We start from the raw sequence: 21797 nt of genomic DNA, 5'->3' as shown, positions 1-21797 counted from the left end.
TAGGACCTAAGAAGTGGCTGATTTGGTATCTTTTTTTCTGACAGTAACCAGAGGTTGATATTTAAGGATAATTGGGCTAGAGGATAATCATATTATTCCACAATAATTATTCCAACAATCTGAAGTTCAGGATGACAGTACATTACTGAGTGCTTAATATGTTTGGAGGAATTTATCTTCCATGAGTTTTTATGAGTGCTTCTTAATCCTAAGTCCATGCTGGAATCCACATCTCCTGCAGCAAGGTGTTACAGCTTCACCTCCTCTGACTGCGCTGAACCTCCCAGTTTCATGCCATGATTTCCAGTTCCTCTACTGGAAGGAGAAGTGAATGACTCAACTCTACCATGCTCTGCAGGTCATTCATTCATGATTCAGGCCGTTCCTGTCTCTGCCTAGCTGTGAAAGAGTTTCCTTCAGCCCCACAGATAACAGCTGCAGGTGTTCACATTCATCCAATTCTGTGTAATTTTGAGAAGCCAGGAAAATTGAACCCATCTTAACCATATCAGTTTGCTTACTCACCTTAACAGTTTACTAACGTCATAGCTGGAATTGATTCTGGCTTTGCCTGGTTCTTTGTTTTCCTTTTGATTCGCCCTCAAAGTCACCTATGCCAAAAACCCCACAAAGGCATCACACAGGAAAGGGAGAAAAGAAAATCCAACTCGACTTACTCTGTGTCGGCTAGAGTGGCTCTCACGCTGGCCCACGCTGTAACAAATACAGCAGGGAGTCCTGCAAAGAAACACAAGTAGTGGGGTCACTATGGAGCTGAGGTCTCTATTAGCACAAGCTCATGTGGAGAGGGATAGGGGATGGTGGAAGAAGGAGTTTTTAAATGTTCAGGCATAATCTGGACAAGGAATGTATGATCTCTGTTACTCAGTGTGTCACTGAGTGGCATGGATAGCAGGCACAGTGGAAACAGGTTGCTGGTTGGATTAGATAATCTTAGTGGTCTCTCCCAAATTTCACAATTCCATAATTCCATGATCTTGGTCTTCTAGATCTTCTGTAATCCAGGTGTTATAACAGTAAACCATCCACAGGAAGGGAGCACTTTGTGGAGGTCAAATTGCATGGTCTGGATATGTCCAGCCTACTGAAGTCTCCTGGCTCTCAAAACAGAGCAGATTGCTTTTCCAAGATGCCAACCATGAGTGGTCTTGGCTCGAGCAACTTTCTGGTTCATGTTTAGAGATGCTCAGCTGGTCCAGGCCTGAGGAGGGCCACGGACTTGTCAGTATGAATCACCAAGTTCCTGGCCGTGTTCTGGCTCTGCCTTTTAAAAAACATGGGCTGTAGGACTTGAATGTTTGTGACTGCTCTAGTTAACTGATTCAATTGAAAGAAGAAATGGGTTTCATACAGTGCATCATTCCGAATACATCTGTTCCTTTGCTTTGACTTCAAGGGAAGGTGGGCCTAGAATCAAGCTTGAAATGTATCACACAAAAAAATGTCCTTGCATTGAATCCTGAATGCCTTCATGGCAGCAACAAAACCAGGTTTGGACATGCCTTTGGCATCTTCCCCTGTTCATACCCCCCAACCATCCCAAAAAACCCTCTGCAAGGCTCAAGCCATCCCTTCTGGGGACAGGGAGCAGAGGTGAACAGGTGTGAGCTGTGTGGTACCACTTGGCCTCAAGGCTAAAACACAAGCCTTGTCCCATTTGATTTAAAAGAATGGATGAGGCTTTTAGCTCAAACTCACCCATAAGCTCTAACTGAACCTCTGTAAAAACTGCACTGCTCTCCGCTCTATGGATATAATAAATATTTTTCAATGGTCATCAAGACAATGCCTGACTAGACCCCTGACCAAACACTAAACACTGACTAAACACTGACCAGAGCAGTAAGAGGTAGACATCAGCTGAAGGAGGAAATTTTGGAGGTGATTTTTTAAAATTTTGTTTTGTTTTTATGAAATGTCAAGGGCCTTTTCATAGCTCCTGACTCTCCTCAAATTTTCTTTGCTCCATTTTGATTTTTACTGGCCTGGATGGTTTAAAAGCTCTGCTAAGTATGAGAAACTTGCTGTTAGAAGCAGACAAATGTTGGAATTCAGAGAAATACTTGCAAAATACTCTAGCCCAAGGTTAGTTCCCAAAGTAACCATCCTCATTTCAGCTCAGTTACACTGGGCATCATCTTTTCCCTACAAAAAGTAAAAGAATCACCAATATCCAAATGCAATCATCTTCTATTTATTTTTTTAGGGTCCAGTTCTGCTTTATTTGTACAACTGAGTCCCCTACTGGCTTCCCTTAAAAGGCAGGATCAAATCCACAGTAGCTTCCACAAATTCCAGAAGAATAACCCCTTTCAGGTGGGGGAAAAAAAATCACAAAATAAATAAAGGCGACATTTATCACCGATGACTGTAAATATGCTGTTCACAGTCTGAGCTCGCTGGGGCTCGCCGTGCATAGGCACACGCTTAACTTTCAGCATGCACTTAAGTCTCATTAGAGTGCTTAAAGGCTTTCCTGACCACGGACGCTTTCCTGAGCTGGGGTGTGGGGCAGGGACGCCTGTCTCATACACACGTGTACAACGGGGCCGTTATCTTGGTTGGAACCTTTTAAATGCTACGGTAATATAAGAAAGCATAAATAATTAAACACAGAGCCTCACTCAGGTCCAGCTCAGCAGCACTGCCTACAAAGATACATTTATAAGGAATGCACCCTGCTTAACAATCTCCCGCGGTGGAAAGAAAATACTTGACCTGTAGCTCTGGGAACCCATGAGCATGCTGAAGATCAGGGCTTGGGGGAGGTGATGATTTATTGTAACAAGCACCCTCTATTTCCTCCTCGCTGTTTAGAACCCACCTACAAAAAATACGTGTATGCACCAAACTCCTGGCTGAGCTACCAAAGGCTTGGATGTGTGTGACTATGCTGATAACATTGGTGATATCCTCATTTCCATCAGCTGTCTGTGCTCAGAGATTTGCTGCCTTCCTCTGAGACTGCAGTGTTCACCCATTATGGTGATGCTCTGAATTTGAAAGATGGATTGTTTCGGAGATTGGATGCACTGGACACATACTTGTTCCACCCTAGTCTGTCCTGTACTTCAGAAAGGACACTGTTTCCATTCCTACTAATCCTGTGTTGTGCTCCAGCTTCCTAGCAACAATAAAACATACAGGAGAAGGTAATTACAGCTAAAAATCCCTACATGTTGTATTTATTGTGGGTTGCCATCTCCAACTGCTCAGGCAAGCTTAGGGAAAAGATCCTTGACATTTTCTGCAAGGCACACAAACTGAACTCCTGGCACCAGTTTTATTGCTACGTTTACCCCTGTGCGTCTCAAACATGATCCTTTACTGTGATCATAAATATTCTTACACTTACAGAAAGCAGAATGAGTCCTCTCTCTGCCCTGTTTTTAGATGGAGGTTTTAGTGGTGGGGTCACCATCCCTGCAGGGGTGCCAGAACCATGGAGATGTGGCACCTGGGGACATGGTCAGTGGGCATGGTGGGGTGGGTTGGGTTGCATCTGGTGATTTTAGTGGTCTTTCCCAGCCTTAGTGATTCTATGTTTCTGAGATTCTAGATTCTCTCCATGTCAATGTCATGATTTTGGACCACCGGATAATTTCTAGAGTTCAAACACTTTTTCCCACTCTGGTAATCCAGTCCATAAGCTGGCAGAGTCAGAAGGCTCAGCTTTCCCTCCAGCAACTCTCTTACTTTCAGAGAGGGATCCCTAACTCCTAGGTATCTCTATGTGACAGCAATATCCTGGGATGAACCATCCCTGCTGCTGAGCATTCACAGCACCCATAGACAGGAGGACCATTAACCAGAACACCAGGACTGAGCACACCTCCAAGACAGGTATCTAAATGTACCCTCAAGCAAGCAAGTGCCCATGAGGAAACAGCTCTGGAGGAAAGAAAGCCATTTGTGATTAAATGCATCTAGCCAACCCTCCAAAGGAAGGATAGTGTGTCTCCAAAAAGCCTATGATCTCCTTATTAGCTGTGTGTATTGACAGATGCAGGAGCAGATGGGTGCATTTGTGTCCTCCCCATGCCTACAAACACCATGTGCATGACTGGGCGGCGATGCCGTGAGTGACTTCTACAGAATCCACATTGTATGCGCTGTGCATTTCCAGTCAACACACACAGTGTGTACAATGCAGGTGCTATATAGTCAGGTATGGAACAGGCTGCCCAGGGAAGTGATGGAGTTGCCATCCCTGGAGGTATTCAAGGGATGTGTGGACGTGGTAGCATTGGGTGGATGGTTGGACTTGGGGTTCTTAAGGGTATTTTCCAACCTACATGATTCTAAGTTTCTACGATCTCCCTTTCAGACAGAAAAACTGCAAACCTCAACCTAGACAAAGCCCGGTGGTCAAATCAACCCAGCCACTTCTCTTGTGTATTCACAATGGATATGTCTTCTGGCACATATATAAATGGTGAATGTATCAAAGGTGCAAGTAAGAGAGGTGGCTGCAAAGTGTCTGCTAGGAGAAGAAAACTTATAAACAAAGACCTTATGCAAACCTGGAGAAATCTGGTCTCTGTTCCCTGCTATTTGACAACTTTCTTGAGTTACAGTGAGTGTTTTCTGAGTCACTATTTCAAAGTCTCCTCATCTCAAACTGGACCAACAACACTTTCGTATGGGTCTTGCTTTGGTGGGGACAAGTACTTTCAGGCAAGGATGATTTTTGTGCAGATAAACGTGCAGGGCTTCCCATCATATTTCAGGTTGGATATTAAGAGAAATTTCTTCTCAAGAAACAGTGTTAATACACTGGCAAAGGTTACCCAGGGAGGTGGTGGAGTCACCCTCCCTGGAGGTATTTAAGGAATATGGAGTTGTGGCACTGAGGGACATGGGCAGGGTTGGGGGTTGGATTTGGTGATCTTAGAGGGCTTTTTCCAGCCTTAATATGATTCTGTGATTCTATGATCATGAGGTTTTGGACCTGAGCACCTCTAACAACAACCCATGGATCTGTTGGTCTTGTTTAGGTCTTCCTGCAGTGCTCGCTTGCACTACAGCTGAAAGCTAGCACAGTCCAGCCGGAGGAATTAACGTGGTGTGAAGGAAAAATGCCAGTGGAATCAGCTTGGGTTTTCTGGCTATTGGTCATGCTTCTTAGACTTCCTTCATAAAACAGCTGCATGGAACTTGAAGACTGCTGGGGAATTTATTGTTACCCATAATACCACTATTTATTTATTTTTGTTGGGTGCTGGCAAGAAACACTTTCCTTTCTGCCATCGGTGCCTCCTTTGCAACTGCATGAAGGGCACAGCTAACTTCCATGGAGCTGTGCTCCTTTGTACCAGTGAGAACGTGGATTGAAAAGACCCGACTGAAACCTTTGGGTCTGGCATCAAAGGCCAACTATATGTTCTGGTTTCCGCTGTAGACTGGAAATATGCTGTTGTAGGGTGATCTTTTCTTCCCCTCACCTTGGAAATTTCCAAACGGGATAAATCCTCCCTTGTTTATTGTTGCACAAGCAAAATATGAAAAATAAAATAAATAATAAAATAATTTTTTAAAAATTAAAAATCCCAGTTTTGGGGGGAAAATGTATTTTCTATATACCTCTGTGGAATGTCACAATAATTTATCGCCAATTCCCTGTCCTTCACTGCTGTGGTATGGGCAGGATCCAGTGCCCACTGCAGGGAACTGGAGTTTTTCCACTGACTTCAGTGGCTCTTGGATTGTCTTGCCCTTTCCAGTGCCCAAAAGCTATCAAAGCAATACATTTGTGTGGGTGTGGGTGTGTACATTATCATGCTAATCAAAACAAAGCAAAAACAAATGCAACGGGAGGGATCCTATCTTCTCATTCCAGAGGAATTTAAATGAAGCAACCTCAAACTTTTGGAAGCACACAGATGATTGGTGTTATGACAGGTGTGACTTCAGCTTTGTGGTCGCACTGATAAAATGATTATACTCTGGCAGTGGTTGGAAGAATTAATGAGAGGAACCCATGGCTGTTAGGCTGTTTTCCTTTGGCTACGTTATAAGCAGCATCAAGTAGGTTTTTCTCGTTAAACATATGGCATTATTTTTCAGCTGATGCCCCCTCATCCAGAATTTGCTCTGGGGAACTGCTTCTCCAAGTCTTTTCCATACTGTGCAGCAACATTTTCTGAGAAGGAAATTTTATGTAGCTTGAAGGTTTGGAAGAGGGTGCGGGGTTTTGTTTATTTGTTTTGTCTTAAAAAAGAATATGTCTCAGAGCAGATAAGGTAAGAAATGCTCCGTCCCCCAAATCTCTCTATTTATGTATACCCACAAACTTACAGACTGGATAGGACTCAGCTTTGTCTGAGAGATGGAGCCCACTCTGGTCTGACATTGTGCCTCCTACCCTTATGAGGCAGCACTGGTTGTTCCTGGCCTAGGAATACAAGGTTAGAAAGGAGCTTTTGGGCAAGGAGAAAGGATGGAGAGAGTCCTGCAGGTGGTGAATCACTTGCATTGTTGGAGTCAGAAGGGATCATTAAAGGTCATCTAGTCCAACTCACAAAGCAAAAAAGCGTCATCCTCCCTAAACTCAGATTTGCACCATCATCTGGTTTGCTTGGAGCTCTGCTGTTATGCATGGTGCCAAAGCAAAACAGCAGCCTGCCATTCATTTCCTGGAGCCCTTCTTAATATTTCTCCATGTTACATATCTACCATTTCTTCCTGTGTTCACAGACTGTGGATGCCTATGCTTTGGTTTGCCCAGATTTTTAGGTATGCCATGGTTCATTCAGCATCCAAAAGCTTGGGTTTTCTTCTGCAAGAAGTCATGTCCTGGAATGGGGATGGCGTAGCACACACACTTCTCTTGTTCTAAAATGTAGTCAGGATGTGGCCAGGTGCATTTTGGAGCCTGAAGCTGGGAAGTGACCTGGGCCATATAGTTTAGAGGTAACCATGGGTATCTCTGAGCAGGTTTTTCCTGCTGTAAGCTCCATTGTAAACTCACACCCCATCATTCGTAGCTGTGTCCTTCCTGATCATCTAATATATTTCCTGTTCTCCCTTCCAGTCAGCATGCTTCAGACAACGGTGGGCAGTGTTTTTATTGTCCTCATCCTACCCACACCTCATAACTCCTTGCAAGCCAAAGTTTATGCCAGAAGTGAACAAAAAGCACATTCTCATGTGAAGTGGATGTGCCCCACAATGCTTTCCACTAATGAGCACCCCCCTCTGCACCCACATCCCTTATTCCATTAAAAGATGCCCAGGTTAAAAGGAAAAAGAAAAAAAAGGCTTCCCCCCAAACTGCAGGCTTCCACTGATGTTCCAGCATATGCAAAACCTCAGGAGCTTTTTACAGCCACTGAGACCCAAGGTAGGAAATTGGAGCTGAGCTCTGCTGCTGGGAGCAGATGCTCACAGCTTCATGCAGCTTTCCAACCCCTCCAGCTCAGTGCTGGTGAGAGGCACTTGGCAGAGCTGGGGATAACTCAGAGAATGCACTAAAAGCAGCTTGCATGCATGCATTTGCTGCCCTGGAAAGATGGGAAGATGTCTCCAAGCCCTGAATGATCCTTCCAGAAATCCTGGAAGTATCACTGTATGAATACCACAATTCAGAAGTGATAAAGGATTCATGACAGAGCTCATTGTCCTTGCAAGAGCCACCATATCTACTTACCCCAGCCAAATAACGTGAATCCCCAGAGATACTTCTTCTCTGAGAAAAAAGCCATGAAGATGAGGCTGTGGAGATAAAGCCCTTCCACCAGAATCCAGTAGTAATTGGTTGCCAGGAAGTAGAGGAAGAAGGTAACTGCTACTTTGCAACCCACCTGCAATGACCACAGAAAGACGGGGTTAGAAACATGGTGTGAAACTCTTGCTCTACATAAATCCATATGTGCCAAGATGGGCTGAGAAGCAAGGAGAAAGGAAGACATAAATCAGAACATTCTCCAACAGAGTTTTTACAGGGAAAGGCATTAGTGCAGGAAGAGATGAACAATTGAGAAGAAAGTTTCTCCTCAGCATGACACCACGTTCCCAATATTAAGTCCTCAAGAAGCATTTAGATCCTTTTCCTATGACTCGTGGCCATGATAACAAAAGGACTGTGACCAAGTCATCTTGGGCTGGGTGACCTGGTGTGAATCACCTCACCTGGGCTTACCATCATCAGGAAGTGTGACTTCTTCCAGAGCCCATGGAGGGATTTCACCCCAAATATCAGGGCATTTTCTGCACAGATCTACAAGGTGGGAAACCTAGCAGGTCCCTGATTTTTGATGGGAATATTAGCTGGCCTCTCACTTCACACTGAACTACAATCCTTTGCTTACGAGAGAGGAAAAAACTGACTGTGACTCAGTGCTCCCCTGTCCTTTTGGCAGAGTGGGGTAAAATCACCCTTGTACCAACATTCCTCACTCCAATTAGAGGAAAACTGCAAAGTGAGGATGCTGTGTGTGCTTAACTGATACAAAGGGACACATGATGCCTTCTTTTGCAAACGTGGGAAAAAGTGAGATGGAATAGAATGAAGATAAATTAAAAAAAAAATCCCATCCAGTCTTAGCAATAACTTCTATATTCATTAAAAATCACCATCTACTCCCACACAGTGTCAGACAATAATTGCAAAGCTTCCACTCCTTTTTGGGAACTAAACAAATGTATTGATTGTTGCCTTCGTCACTTGTTTGCCTGTCAGTTCATCAGAATGGGAAATGCTATTTATTTGCTAATATCCCTAATAACTATTCTGGCCCAAGGAGAAACAGAGAACAATGCAGTGAAATATTTTGTGTTCTTTTCACAAGGAGAATGCACTGGAGTGCACTGAGCACTCCGATCAGAATCACTGAAATAACGAAATGGATTTCTGAAGCAAGAAGAAAACATGCTACAGATTTCCATTTCAGAGCTCTTAGGCACAAGCTAGCAAACATTTCAGGAGCTGACTTTGTAATAAGTCGTGATCTCTCCTATTGATAACCTGAAGCAATTTTTAGGGATGTCCCAAAGCAGAGCACGACTGGCCATGTGAGTGTCAAGGTCTCAGAAGCTTATCTCAGTTGGCTATTTCCAAAATGAGGTGTGCATCCTAACACAGAGCCAACAGGCACAGCTCCCTGGAGGGATCTGTGGCATGACAGCTGCCTTTGGAGAAGCACTTAGTACCGTCTGCTGCAGGACAACTGCTGTGATTATTGCCACTGAACAAACACCAGACAATAGGGCTGTTTGTAGCCAGGTCCCTGGCAGTAGCATGGGCTGTGAAACGCACTTATGAAGCCAAATGAATACACAGGCACAAAGCTTGTGCTGTGAGCGGCGATGTCCCGTTGGTAGAGATGCTCTACTAGTGTGTTTGAGCTAGCTCTAATTTCTTTTTAATTATATTTTGTGAACTGAAGTTAACATTTGATCCTAATAAAAATCTCTCCCATCCCTGTAGCATCCAGCAGTTTGTGGATAGCAAGGATCAGTCACAGGAGGTCTATGGTGAGACCAGAGACAAGGGGAGTAGACAGCTTCAGCAGGTGGGGACAATTTTGAATTATGAGGATAGGCTTCAACCCAACAACCACATGACAATGCAGATGTCTCCATCTGAGCCATCTGTGCAGCAAAGAGACACAAGTACTCTGGAGTCAAGTTCACCTGACCTCACTTAAATTTTTGCTGTGGGATGTGATGAATCATGCTCTTTACTGTTTGTGTTGATCTGATTTCCTTTGACCATAGAAAAAAATGGAGTTGACAAGAGTGAATGAAGATGTGTCGTTTGCAGACATCTGCTTTTATGCAGATGAACCCTATACTTTCTTTTGGATTGCTGGCAAACTCTCCACTGACTCTTCTAAGAAGTCTTTTCCATCATCAGATCAGAGATGGAAGTGATCAACCAGGCATGGTTTGATGGAAAGCTAGAGGAAGGTGAGATATCTACTACTGACTTTCTTCCTCATGAAATACCTCCACTCCAACCTTGGAATTAGCACCAAAAGTCTTTCAAGTCACCAAGAATCATAGAGCCATTTGAGTTGGAAGGGACCCTGAAAGGCCATCTAGTCCAATTCCCCTTGCAATGAACAGGGACACCCACAGCTCCATCAGGTGCTCAGAGCCCCGTCCAGCCTGACCTTGAGTGTCTGCAGGGAGGGGGCATGCACCTCCTCTCTGGGCAGCCTGTGCAATGCCCTGGGTGTTAGTTTCATGGTACAGACGTTATAGCACATTACAGCACAGTATTGCCTCTATGGCTCATACAGAGAGGAGCTCCAAGTGGAAAATCAACCAAATACCCACTGCAGTAATAGTGGGTAATGGTCCAACGCCTTGCTGAAAGGGGTGAGGCATTGGGCAGAAAGGACAGAGGTATCAGGTTGCTGTGGTGATACTCACAAACTGTGACTTATCTGCTGGAGGTGCTTCAGTTATGGATTTCAGGTCTTCCTCAGAAATCCTCTCCATCTCCTCCAAGGCTGACCCAGAGTACAAGACCGCATCCTTCACGAAGATGCTCACAGCTCTCAACATGAAGGAGACAAACAGGTGCATGTGGATGTAGTTTCTAGTGCAGTGCAAACGCCTGGCATGGAGCAAAGAGAAGAATTGGAGTAGGTTAGCCTACCTGTTAGAGAGATTGAGGGTCACCTCTGCTTCTTGAGAGTCCCACACCATTGACTTAGCATTAGGTCAACATGGTACCTATATTCATTTCATAGAATCAGACAACCATACAACGGTTGGGATGGAAGGGACATTAAAGCCCCTCCAGTTCCACCCCCTTGCTGTGGGCTGGTTGACCCTCCACTACATCAGGCTGCTCAGGGCCTCATCCAAACTGGCCATGATCAACTCCAGGGATGGAGCAAAGCTCTTGTTTCTCACTAGGAGCTTCTGGCAAGAAGCGAAGATGCATTTCGCTTCTATTGGGCTGAGGTGGTGAGGATGCATGCAGTGGGCTGTGTGCTGTGAGTCTAAAGCTAGAGGATGAAGTGAGCCATCATCAGCTGTGCAGTGTACAGGGCATGGGCATCCTCATACACAGCACTGCACAGTGTTCAGTGCACGTGCCATAAGTGTGCATCAGACATGTCGTTGTTTTCCCAGATGTACAGGCATCAGGCAGGATACATGCACAGCTCTCACTGATACTAAAGCATAGATCTCTGTCCCTCTCACAGGTGACTCCTCCAAGAACACCACTCCTCTCATAGAGTTAAATCTGCATTTAAAGATTTCACTTATCTATCTGCATTTTGTGCAGAGGAAATGGGCTGCAAATACTGCTGAGCTTGAGGACAATAAAAAACTTGCAGAGTGTCCTGTAGCATAAACTGCTTATTTTTGTGCCCATGCCAAATTACATCCTGGGGTTAGCATCTGGGCTGTTTCCTCTGATTGCCATTGGTGGACATGCTGAACAGTTTGGGGGCTTCACCCCAGCAGTGGCTGCATTGCAGCTGCAGGTGAATGACCCCACAGATGCTGATTGTAAAGCGCTTTAAGGTCCTTTTGGGGGAAAAGCTGGATGGTAAGAAGTGAATCGGTCACAGATCCATAAGGTGTGTTCTAGAGGCAGTGATTTTGCCTCTGGGGAGAAGAGCGAGCACGAATCAGTGAATGGATTTACACCCTCTTAAATTCCCAGCTCTAACATCAGAAACACAAATATGATTGCAGAAATACAAGACATGTTCTTTCTCTTTTGGGAGACCTTGTCACAGTAATAACAGTTGTTTCCTGTGCTAGTATAGTCCAAATTAAGCTAAGTGGAATTGCTGAGGTATAAATGAAGATGAGCTTTGCTCCCTGCACTTTAAATGTAGGCAGTGTATCTCTGGATTATACATTAACTGGAATAAAGTCTGGCTTGGCCTCTGCTGCTGCTTCAATCCTTGGGGCAAATATTCTCTCCACGTGCCTAGTATGGGCTAGGAATGACAAAGTGATGCTTCTTGAAGCTAGGAGCACTCATGCATATGTGGACATTAAATGTTTTATTAGTCTTGCCAGCATCATGCAGAAAATTGAAAAAAGAAGAAAGGGTTGAGAGGGCAGAAGATTGCTGGCTTTTGTGGGGTATGGTTGGATTTTGGGATCATGCCTCCAGGAGGGGTCTGCAGCCCACTCTACCTTGTGTGTTTCACTGGCTCAGGCATTGGGATGCTTTGCTATCCAGGCAAACCCTTTCAGCCTCCTTTTGCTTGCTACAGAGAGGTCTGAGAACTTACAGAGCCAAAGGGCACACGTTTTATACCAGCTGGCATGTCCCTGGGGTTTAGCCTATGCTTGCATGGTGGTAGCTGCCAGTTTCATCTGTTTGTTGCATGGAGAACCTCCCTTTGCAGTTGATGTCTGGGTCCTGCTGTCTGCCACGAGAGGCGACTGCCAGCAGCCAAAGGGAGGAATATGTGGCACTTGTGGCACTGGGACCAGGGGGTCAGAGCTCTGCTCTATCTGCTCTCCAGATATGGGTGCCCAAAGGACAAATTTTTGCTGTGAACCATAGAATCACAGAATCATAGAATAGTTTGGGTCAGAAGGAAACTCAAACGTTATCTATTTCCAAGCCCCTGCTGTAGGCAGGGTTGCCAACCACTAAATCAGGCACCAGATGAGTTTGCCCAGGGCCCCATCCAGCCTGAATACCTCCAGGGATGAGGCATTCAAAATTCTCTGTTAATGAGACTTTCATCCTGCCTCTGGTGATGATAGCAAAAAAAAACATGCAAAAGGCAGCTCAATAGGCAGGATGGTGCAGGTTCAAACCAGTATTTAGGGACCTACATCCCTTGGACAGTGGAGAGAGCAGGCAGAAGAGCAAGTGACCATTTCTAGCTCCCCAGGTACTGAAGCAGAATAGGGAGAATGACTCTATCCAAGACTTGTATGTGGCCAGAGTTCCCTTCAACTAGTCTCTCCTTCAATAAAGTTTGGGTTTAGAGTGGCATTTCCCTTTTGAAACCTTAACCACCTAAAAATTACCCATCTAACTCTAAGGACAATTAGGAACAGAAAACTCTACATGGTATTCTAAATGAGACAAGTCTCTTCCTGGAGCTGTTTCATTTCCCGTTTGTTATAATAGAAATCTCCATTGCAGACAGTGGGAAGAAGTTCAAACATCCCTCCCCTCATCCCCCAGAAGTTTGACCTAAGTGGGACTAACACAGCCCAAAGCACAGATGCAACCCTTTGCCATCCCAGTTTTATCCTTTAGGAAAGCCCAAGGCTTTTCCAGTCCAGCGATAACTCGCTTAGGTAAAAACAGAGCCGCCTACCTGAAGTATCCCAGGATAAGGACAGCAACTGTGAGGGATCCCAGAGAGATGGAGTATCCAACAGTATAAATCAAATAGAGGCGATCAAAGACCTCCTGCAGTACAAATGATGGAAAAAATAGCGTCACATTAGAACGCGTCCTCCTGCATCGTAACACATCCACTGTAGCAGTACAGAGATTCAGGCTGTTGTACCTGTTGGGGTGTAGATCTCTGGGCTTGGGGAACCTTGGGCAATCACACCTGATGTCATCTTGTGGACATTACAGCAGCTTGGAAAGTGAAATTTCTCTTTCCTAATGGCTGGGGGGAGCTGTGATTTTTGCAATGGAATTGTGACGAAAAGGGGAGTTTTGCAGCATTTTCATCCCAAAGGAACCCAAAGCGCCTTACAAACTCTCAGCCAAATCCAGAGATCACTTGTCAATTTTTGCTCAAATAGAATGCCCACCGACCTGGGATTTTTGACGGAAGAGCAAAATTTAGCTGTAGGGCTGTGCCATGCTATTGCTGATTGTCTGATGGGCAGGCTGGTTTAATGTCAGCTTACCACAGAAAACATGGGGAGGGCATATTTTGGCTCAGGGTTGTGAGAAGAAATCAATTCCATTTGTGTTTTTAATCCAAAGCACCCTATGACTATGGTTATCCAACGCAGACACAACTTCAGCTGGCCAAAATCCCATTGGAAATGGTCCTGTTCACAGGAGAACTCAGCCATTCATCCTGCAGTGTTAGCTGCCTTGCCCCTCTGTTTTAGAGCTGGGCCTATAAACCCTTAGCTTTCCATTAGATTTTGAGATGTTTTCCCTCATTCTGTAGCTGGGCCATGTGCCTTAGCATGAGGCTTACCGAACTTATCTGCCTGAAAAGGGTTAAAATGCTTGCCCCATCCTGGCTCGCGCTGCCTTTCATCATCTGAACTCAGAAATAAACTCAGAAGAAACCAACCAATTCAGCATCTTTCTCCTCATTCCCTCCTCCTCCACCCCCCGCCTTTCCCTCACCCCACCCGCCGGGCTGCAATAACATTCGTAACACGGGGTTCTGAATGACAGCTCTGATTTTGATTTGAGGCTAGCAACGCTGTCCTGGAATGCAAAACCTCAGCCCTATTACATCAGAATCCCCAGATATGTGAATGTTTCTTTGCGGTTTCCATTGGTAGAGTGGTGTGCTTGCCAATGTTAATCCTAGTGTGGATGTGTGTGCATGTATATATGTGTATGTGGGGACAGCAGGCACTAAAAAGTGAATATGAGGAGGCTGGAGTGTTTTAGGAAAAAAAAATATGTTATAATAAGTCGTTCCCTGCAAGGCCTGGAGCACATTTCCAGCTGCCAGACTGGGGTCATCTTTGAACTGGAAAACATTTGCCTCTATAGTGAAAATTAAAAGAAAAAAAAAAAAAAAACAAAAAACCTTACTCCAAGTTCTGGATTCTTGTTCGTTTGGCAAATCTGAGGCATTACTATGCCCAGCTGAACAAAAGCATCCCTGAGCCCCATTCAGAAATTCAACCGGAAAGATCCATGTTCCTATCAGACAACGACACCATTGTAGCAGCAATGGCCTTGGAAAGGGCCTGCTGATTGGCTGGCAAAAGACTTTTGGAGGCTGTGGTTAATTCCTCTGATTAACCATAGGGCCTCTTTTTGAAAGGACGTGGAGTCAGAACTGCCAAGACATACACATGCGTGCATGCATGCACGCTACTCTGCCTGCTTGCAGACGTAGGTGCTGCATGTCTCACCCAGCATCACAACAGAGATCCTCCAGGGAAGGGTAATTTTTGGATGGGGTGTTTAGGTCCTCGAGGAAAGCCTTGGAAGGTTTCCCAAAATGCTGAGATGGACCTTTGAGAGGGCAGTTCCTGCTTATTAGTTTCCAAGAGTACTTGTTCTTGCGAATGGGGAGACCTGGATTTACCCAGGGGAAAATAAAAGGGCAGTTCCAGGTCTCATTCATCTCCTAGCTCAAGGGAGGTCCCAGCTGTGGAAACCAAAGTGCTGAATCAGGAAAGGTCCTCCAGGTAACAAAACACTGAGTCATCTGCCAGCTGAAACAACCACCTTCATGGTCTGAGAAACCTCTTTTTCAAGCTAATGGAAGATCAAATAATTCACAGAAGACCACAAAAGTCATGCATAGCCAAGCCAAGGACATTGCTTCTATAGGCTCCAGACAGTGTGTTCTCCAGCAGACCATCCTGCTACAGGCGTTCCACATGATGTCTCTGGTAAATCTGCCCTGAATGCACACTGACTGTCACTGGTCCTCTACCAACCTGTTGGAAGTGGCCACCCAGCCTTAATAAGTGTGGCCTTGCCACTCCATAATACACTGTTTTAAAAGGTGTGACACTTTAACTCATGCCATTTAATTCGACTCTTGCTGTAATTCTTCACTGTTTCAACTGTTGATGCACGCACATTGAAAAAGGAGAAGCTGAAAAGAAACTGAAGGAAACAGAAGGACACAAAACCCCCTTCAAGATCCGTGATGCTGGTGGTATGGACTATTAACAAAATGTAAAATTCACAATATAATAGCAAGATTAGGGAACATCACTTGGATATTTGCTGCCTGCCTACTCCATCCCATGCCCTGCTGGGATGAGGTAGTGTTGGGAGAGGTGTGGTATGGATCTAATCTTCATCCTTTCTTCTTCCCAAATACTTTGGGAAGGCATTCTTGTTGCTGAGCCACTCACACTTGCTTCTGGAAGGATTTGGATAGGTTCAGGTGGTTAAAGTGCTCTGCTGTGGGTGACTTGCCTTTGGGGTTAGTGAAATGGCTTCCCATCAAGTCAAGCACCATACTACCTCTCTAGATCATGGTCTGTGGTTCTCTCAGGCACTGTACAGCCTATGAGCCCTTCTTTTCTCCCATGCTCTCTCTGTGCATTACAAAGCTCCACCAAACCACAGCCAACCGTCTTGTCTCTCCAGGTGAACTGATCTGTCTGCTGTGAACCAGCTCACCTGCTCCTTCCCTCCCCACCTCACTCCAGCCGTAACTCAGAGATCGATGAACCACAAAAGGTGTAAGTACTATTTCAGACATACTGAGTGCTAAGCCTGTAACAAGACCTTCCTTTCTCCCTCCCTGATGGTGTGGTGGGAGACTTCCTCTCTGCTCCCTTCTGCATCTCAGCTTTCCGCCTGTCTGACCTCAGGGTAGGAACTTTGCTACAGCCTGATGACTATGGGAGAACAGGAAAGAAAACAGAGCAGGAGATGTCTTCTGAGAACTCTGAGAATGCGTGGAAAAAAAAAAAACAAAAAACAAAAAAACCCCCAACAACTAAACAAAATAAATGAAGCCAAGCCACCACGGCCATCCACAGGATGCATATGCCCCCTGCCAAAAGGTCTCTGCATTCCCCTCCCCCTGTGGTTTGGATATCTTCCAGGTGTGTGACCCTCAGAGTAGTTTGCTGTTAGATTTTCATACAGTGCTCAGGCCTTAACCTGACTCCTAATTTGTCTGCTTCCACCAATGGAGAGGTAATGTGCATTGATCTGAACCCAGAGGAAATCTGTTTTCCTCCAAAGAGCTCAGAGCTATATCAGAGAACCAGGTATGGGGCTTCAGGGCCCCATCCAGTGCAAAACCATGGCTGTGCTTTCCCTTTTGCACTGCAGCCTGTATAGAAAAATCTGTGACAGCTCCCTTGACTTTTAGTACGAACACATGAAGTTCCTCATAGTGGATGTGGTCCCCAGGTTTGATTTTGGATAGGTATTGTGTGGATGGCTCAATCAGTTCTGACCACTTGAGGTTCAGCAAACTGGAAGAAGGAGGTATTTGGGGCTGAATTTCATAAAAAAAGACATGCTGTTAATCACCAAGTCTAACACCAACCCAGCCCTACCATGCCCACTGACTACATCCCTCAGAGCCACACCTCCATGATTCTGGAACACCTTCAGGGACAGTGACTCCACCACCTCCCTGGGCAGCCTGTGCCAATGCATCACCACTCTTTCTGAGAAGAAATTGTTCAATTGTTCCTAATATTCAACGTGAACCTCCTCAGGCACAATATGAAGCTATCAGCACTCATCCTACTGGCGCTGCGTGGGAGCGGAGGCCAACCCCCACCTCACCACAACCTCCTTTCAGGGAGTTGTAGAGAGCAGTAAGGTCACCCTTAGCCTCCTCTTCTCCAGACCAGATAATGGTCCCCATCCATTCAGATCTCAGGTAAGGCTCTTTGTCACTCTCAGGACTCAATTCAGTTGTCCTCACATGTGTCCCATTATTTCAGCATAAATGTCCTAGCTGATTTTGAGCTGCTTTTACAAAAGCAAATAAGTTTCCTATAACTCCATATTGTACAAGCCATCACCATGCAAATGTCTCTCACACTCCAGGACATTTTGTTTGATCCCTGGTATGAACATAACCTATGTTACAGCCACTGGTCAAAGCCTTCAGGGCGTTGATATTATTTCCAGTGACACAGGGATGACTGACATAGAGTGAGAAATTTGAATCTGTATCTCTGTGATTGCATGATTTATCATTATTTGGATGAAGAGGATGAAGAGGATGAAGATTATTTTATATACCAATATTATTTGGTGACTGGTGGCAAGCTACATTCCAAATATCATTTTATTGCACTTTGTATCCAACTTTCTGCTTCCCCCCTCCTATGTGAGATAATGCAAGACTGCAACATTTCTGCTGTGAAGCTGAAATGGATCCAGTGGTCTTACGAGGCGTTCGTAGGTCATGCTGAAGGGTGGGATTACATGTGTGTTAGGATAGAAAAATATGTAAGGACTTCCCAGATCAAGTATCTGCAGACTTTGTGACAGATGCTGATTCAGATGTTGCTAATGAGATGTTATTTCTGTATTTCTAATGAAATTAGCAGGGGCAGCATCTTACTGTTCTGAATGATAAGAGATGTCTGAAACCCCTGTCACTAGGTCCAGCCACTGCATCCCTTCCCCTCCCTTTTTTATTTTGACATTCAGAATATAAATGTCAAATAAAAATATTTAACAAAAGATGTCACCTAAAAAGCCTAATGGCAGGGAGAATGAATATTTGCAAAAAGTCACTGATTTCCAAAGCAAAGCAAAGCAAAGAAGAAAGTTGCTGTGGAGAGCATGACATTTTGCCACATAATTCTCTTGCCCTCATTCACAGAGGTGTCAGGCCTCTGTGAATCCCAACAGAGACTATGGTAGGAGTCTCCCTACCCAAATACAGCTGTGTAAATGTGTTTCCAAGTGTGTTGAGAGCCTGTGTTCACCTGATAGGCAAGAAAGAAAGATCTTCAGATTCAGCTACCGACACCAAGTTATGAAGTGCTATGTGAGATAACTGGGGATACCCATGAGGACTCCAGAACTGCTCCTGAAGAACATGGGTTTCATAGATTACAGAATAAGAGTTAGGAAGGGATGGCCGAGACCACTGAGTCCAACCCCGTGCTAAAGCAGGTACCCTACAATGGTCGCACAGGTAGGCATAAAACACCAGCTGCTCTCAGCAGGCTCTAGGTGTAAAACGATTTCAGCAGCACTACATTAAAAAGTGCTTTAGCATTTGTAGCAACCCATCAGGCATACTTTATAGGCACGGAATGAGGATTGCACGTGAGGGTTACTTGCAAGAGTGAAGAACAGGCTTGGATAATACATTTTTATTCCTACACAAGCTATCACATCTATCCATCTTTTGTGATGCAAATGCACAACGCTTTTTGATGCTGTTTCATCTCTGTAATTCAGAACACAATGTATAAACGTGTTTTATGCTATCAGTTTGAGGATACATGAAGTTATTGGTTTCTAAAGGGACTCCAGAGAGTTCCAAGAGCCAAGGTCAGGCACAGAAGAATTTTGGTTTGAACAATGGAGTTTAGATAAAGCAGCCCTGGGCCATGCTGTGCCTTTCCTATTGTGTTTGGTATGCAATGGATTCCTGAGACCTCACTGATTTCTCTGGGAGCAGTAAAATCACCATAATATAAACAAGCAATTGCAGATGAAGAAGGGATTGGTGAGCTGAGGTTAGATCTCAGGATGGTCCATTTTGCTGGGTTGGCAGTTTCCAAGCTTAGCTAACCTCCCAAGTAGCTGGCACATACTCCTCTTCCTCATGATTTCTGTAGATGTCACATTTACCCTTAAGCCCATCCTTGAAAACAGGATGAGTCGGTCTGATTTTTTCTTTTAATAAGATGTGTTTGGCTTCAGTGTTATTTTTGGGGAGGTGGAAATGAAGGGAATTTCTGCTTACTGAGCAAAATATGTCATTACTTCTGATAATGTTATAAAGGGTGAACATAAAAATGGCCATAGGTGACCCATGGCCATTGGCTGGCTGTGTGAAAGCGAAAGGGTTCATGGTCAAAATATTACTGTGCTTTTCAGAGAGACATTGCCTCAAAAGCTGCACCCTTGTGCCAGAACCCATCAGGTCTTCCCAACTGTGCCACTTTTGATCCAAAGACTAGCTTCAAGAAAAAAGGCCACCCTGAATTATATCCTTAGAGGAATCTAAGAAAGCTCCAAGGAGAACAACCAGTCTGGGCCAAAGGTCCTTTTAGCCTTAGTCCCTATCTTGTAGGGACAAACAAAGCAGAACAAATTATGGAATCATGGGATCACAGAATCACAGAATTGCAGAGGTTGGAATGGAACCTCTAGAGATCATTGAGTCCAACCCCCCCCCCCCCCCCCCCCGCTAAAGCACGGGTGGTTTTGATAGAGATAAATATACCTACACATAACATATGTATGTCCTATTGTTCCCCCCAGGAACTGAAATCCAGGGAAAAGTGTCATAACAAAACAAATATCTCTGTATAATTACATACATACATATGTGCCTGTGTTTATATACAGTGCCCAACGATCCATCAAGTGATCGGTAGTAGTGAATACCCTCTACTGATGTTCAGCAGCTCAGTGACATGAAACACAGCAGACAGACACACAGATGGTGTTTAACCACACCACCTTCCTCAAAGCGTGAACACTGCCCAATCTATTCCCCTTCCTTCCCTTGTCTTCCCGTCTCTTTCTAAACACTGCAAAGAAAATAAACGGTTCAGAGCTGCCCAGTCAGGGTGCTGGGCTGGCGAGACAGCTCTCAGCTTGTCTCTTCAGAGGCAAGGAGGCTTTCTGAAAAGCCAGAGTGCAATTGGGATGGGGGATGTCCATGCACATCTCTTGGGAAGGGAGCTCTTTCTCGGGAAATAACAAAATTTCTCATGGTCTCTGCTGCACCAGTGAAGGGTTATCTTAAAAGAAGAATATGGGAGTTTGGAAAACAGCCCAAAGGAAACCATCTTATCTTCCCATGGCATGCTACGAGGACACTTTCCCATGAAACTCCTTTCTACGCTCCGCAAACATTTGCCAGACCGTGTCTGAGAGATGGTTCTTCGTAGCAAGATTTAAGCTATCTGCAAGGTATTGGGAGGAACACACTCCAAGAGCTAGCTGCAGCCTACCTGCTGCACTGGCTGACGAGAGGACATCAATCTTCTGAGCTGTCACTCCAGCGTCCTTCAGCAGTGCTAATTTTCCCTTAGAAAACAGCCTGAGAGCAATTGCTCACCGAGCAGTTATGAGCTGTTAATTCTCCCAGCTCTAATGGCTTTAGCATAATTTGCTAATTTCAGAAAGTGGTTTCCTTGCTGCTCTGTGTGAAATAATCCATTACATGATTCAGGAAAAAGTAGTACAAGACACAAACCTTCTTAGGGGGTGTCTGCATGCTACTTTGGTCAATATTATAATTATTCCCACAGAGGCTAAAATGAGGAAGCTACACACCTAAACAAACATACGTGGACATATATATGTGTATGTGTACATGCACATGGGTGTTTGTTTAGGTGTGTCTGCATACACAGTTATCTATGGATATAGGCCTATTTCTAGAGATAGCCAAGCAGATATGTACAGATTGTCCCAGACATGCATTTCTTTCCTAATGCTTTTTGATGCACAGCTTCTTAAAATTTTCTCTTGTTGACATCTGCTCAGATGCTGTCCTGCTCAGAGCCCGTGATCCCCATTTGGAAGGCTGGTTAAATGCAGCTGTTAGTGGTGACGCAAAGATGCTGTGCTCCTTGGGGGGGTGAGGGAGGGGGAAATAATAATAGCAAACAATCTCTCTCTAAGGATGATGAGTCTATCTTGCCAAATCCTCTGATTCTCACATCTCTTGGAATATTTACTTCAAGCAACAATCAAAGGAAGGTTTATTAACATCAGTGCTTCAGAATCACGCCTTCATTGCTTCTGATAGTCACTATACGACAAGGAAAAAAAGGTTATTCCTTTTTTTTCTTCTATTTCCACAGTGCTTTTTGTACTGGGAGGTCCAATGGTCACACTTGTCACCTAAGGTGCAACTATCTCTAGGACAAAACTTGACAATTACATGACAGCATGCAGCATTATGAAAATGCAAGTACAAGGGTAATAATAATACTAGTGACAATGAATAAAATATGTTGTTGAAAAGCATGTGGTA

General features: G+C 44.7%; 1 protein-coding gene across 1 annotated transcript in view; it reads right to left on the bottom strand.

The window, feature by feature from the left end:
* PTH1R (parathyroid hormone 1 receptor) overlaps nt 1-21797 on the bottom strand; it is a 112426-nt gene that overhangs the window by 16763 nt on the left and 73866 nt on the right. Inside the window, exons 5-8 of the mRNA XM_048951852.1 lie at nt 13284-13378; nt 10399-10585; nt 7670-7823; nt 678-738 (exon numbers count right to left, since the gene is read on the bottom strand). Of these exons, the coding sequence (XP_048807809.1) occupies nt 678-738; nt 7670-7823; nt 10399-10585; nt 13284-13378 (497 nt within the window). The remainder of the gene's footprint in view (nt 1-677; nt 739-7669; nt 7824-10398; nt 10586-13283; nt 13379-21797) is intronic.

The sequence above is a fragment of the Lagopus muta genome, chromosome 7 (assembly GCF_023343835.1).
Source record: "Lagopus muta isolate bLagMut1 chromosome 7, bLagMut1 primary, whole genome shotgun sequence".
NCBI classification, from domain to species: domain Eukaryota; kingdom Metazoa; phylum Chordata; class Aves; order Galliformes; family Phasianidae; genus Lagopus; species Lagopus muta.
Note: the sequence above shows the minus strand (reverse complement) of the source record. Positions and strands in the feature narration are given on the sequence as shown.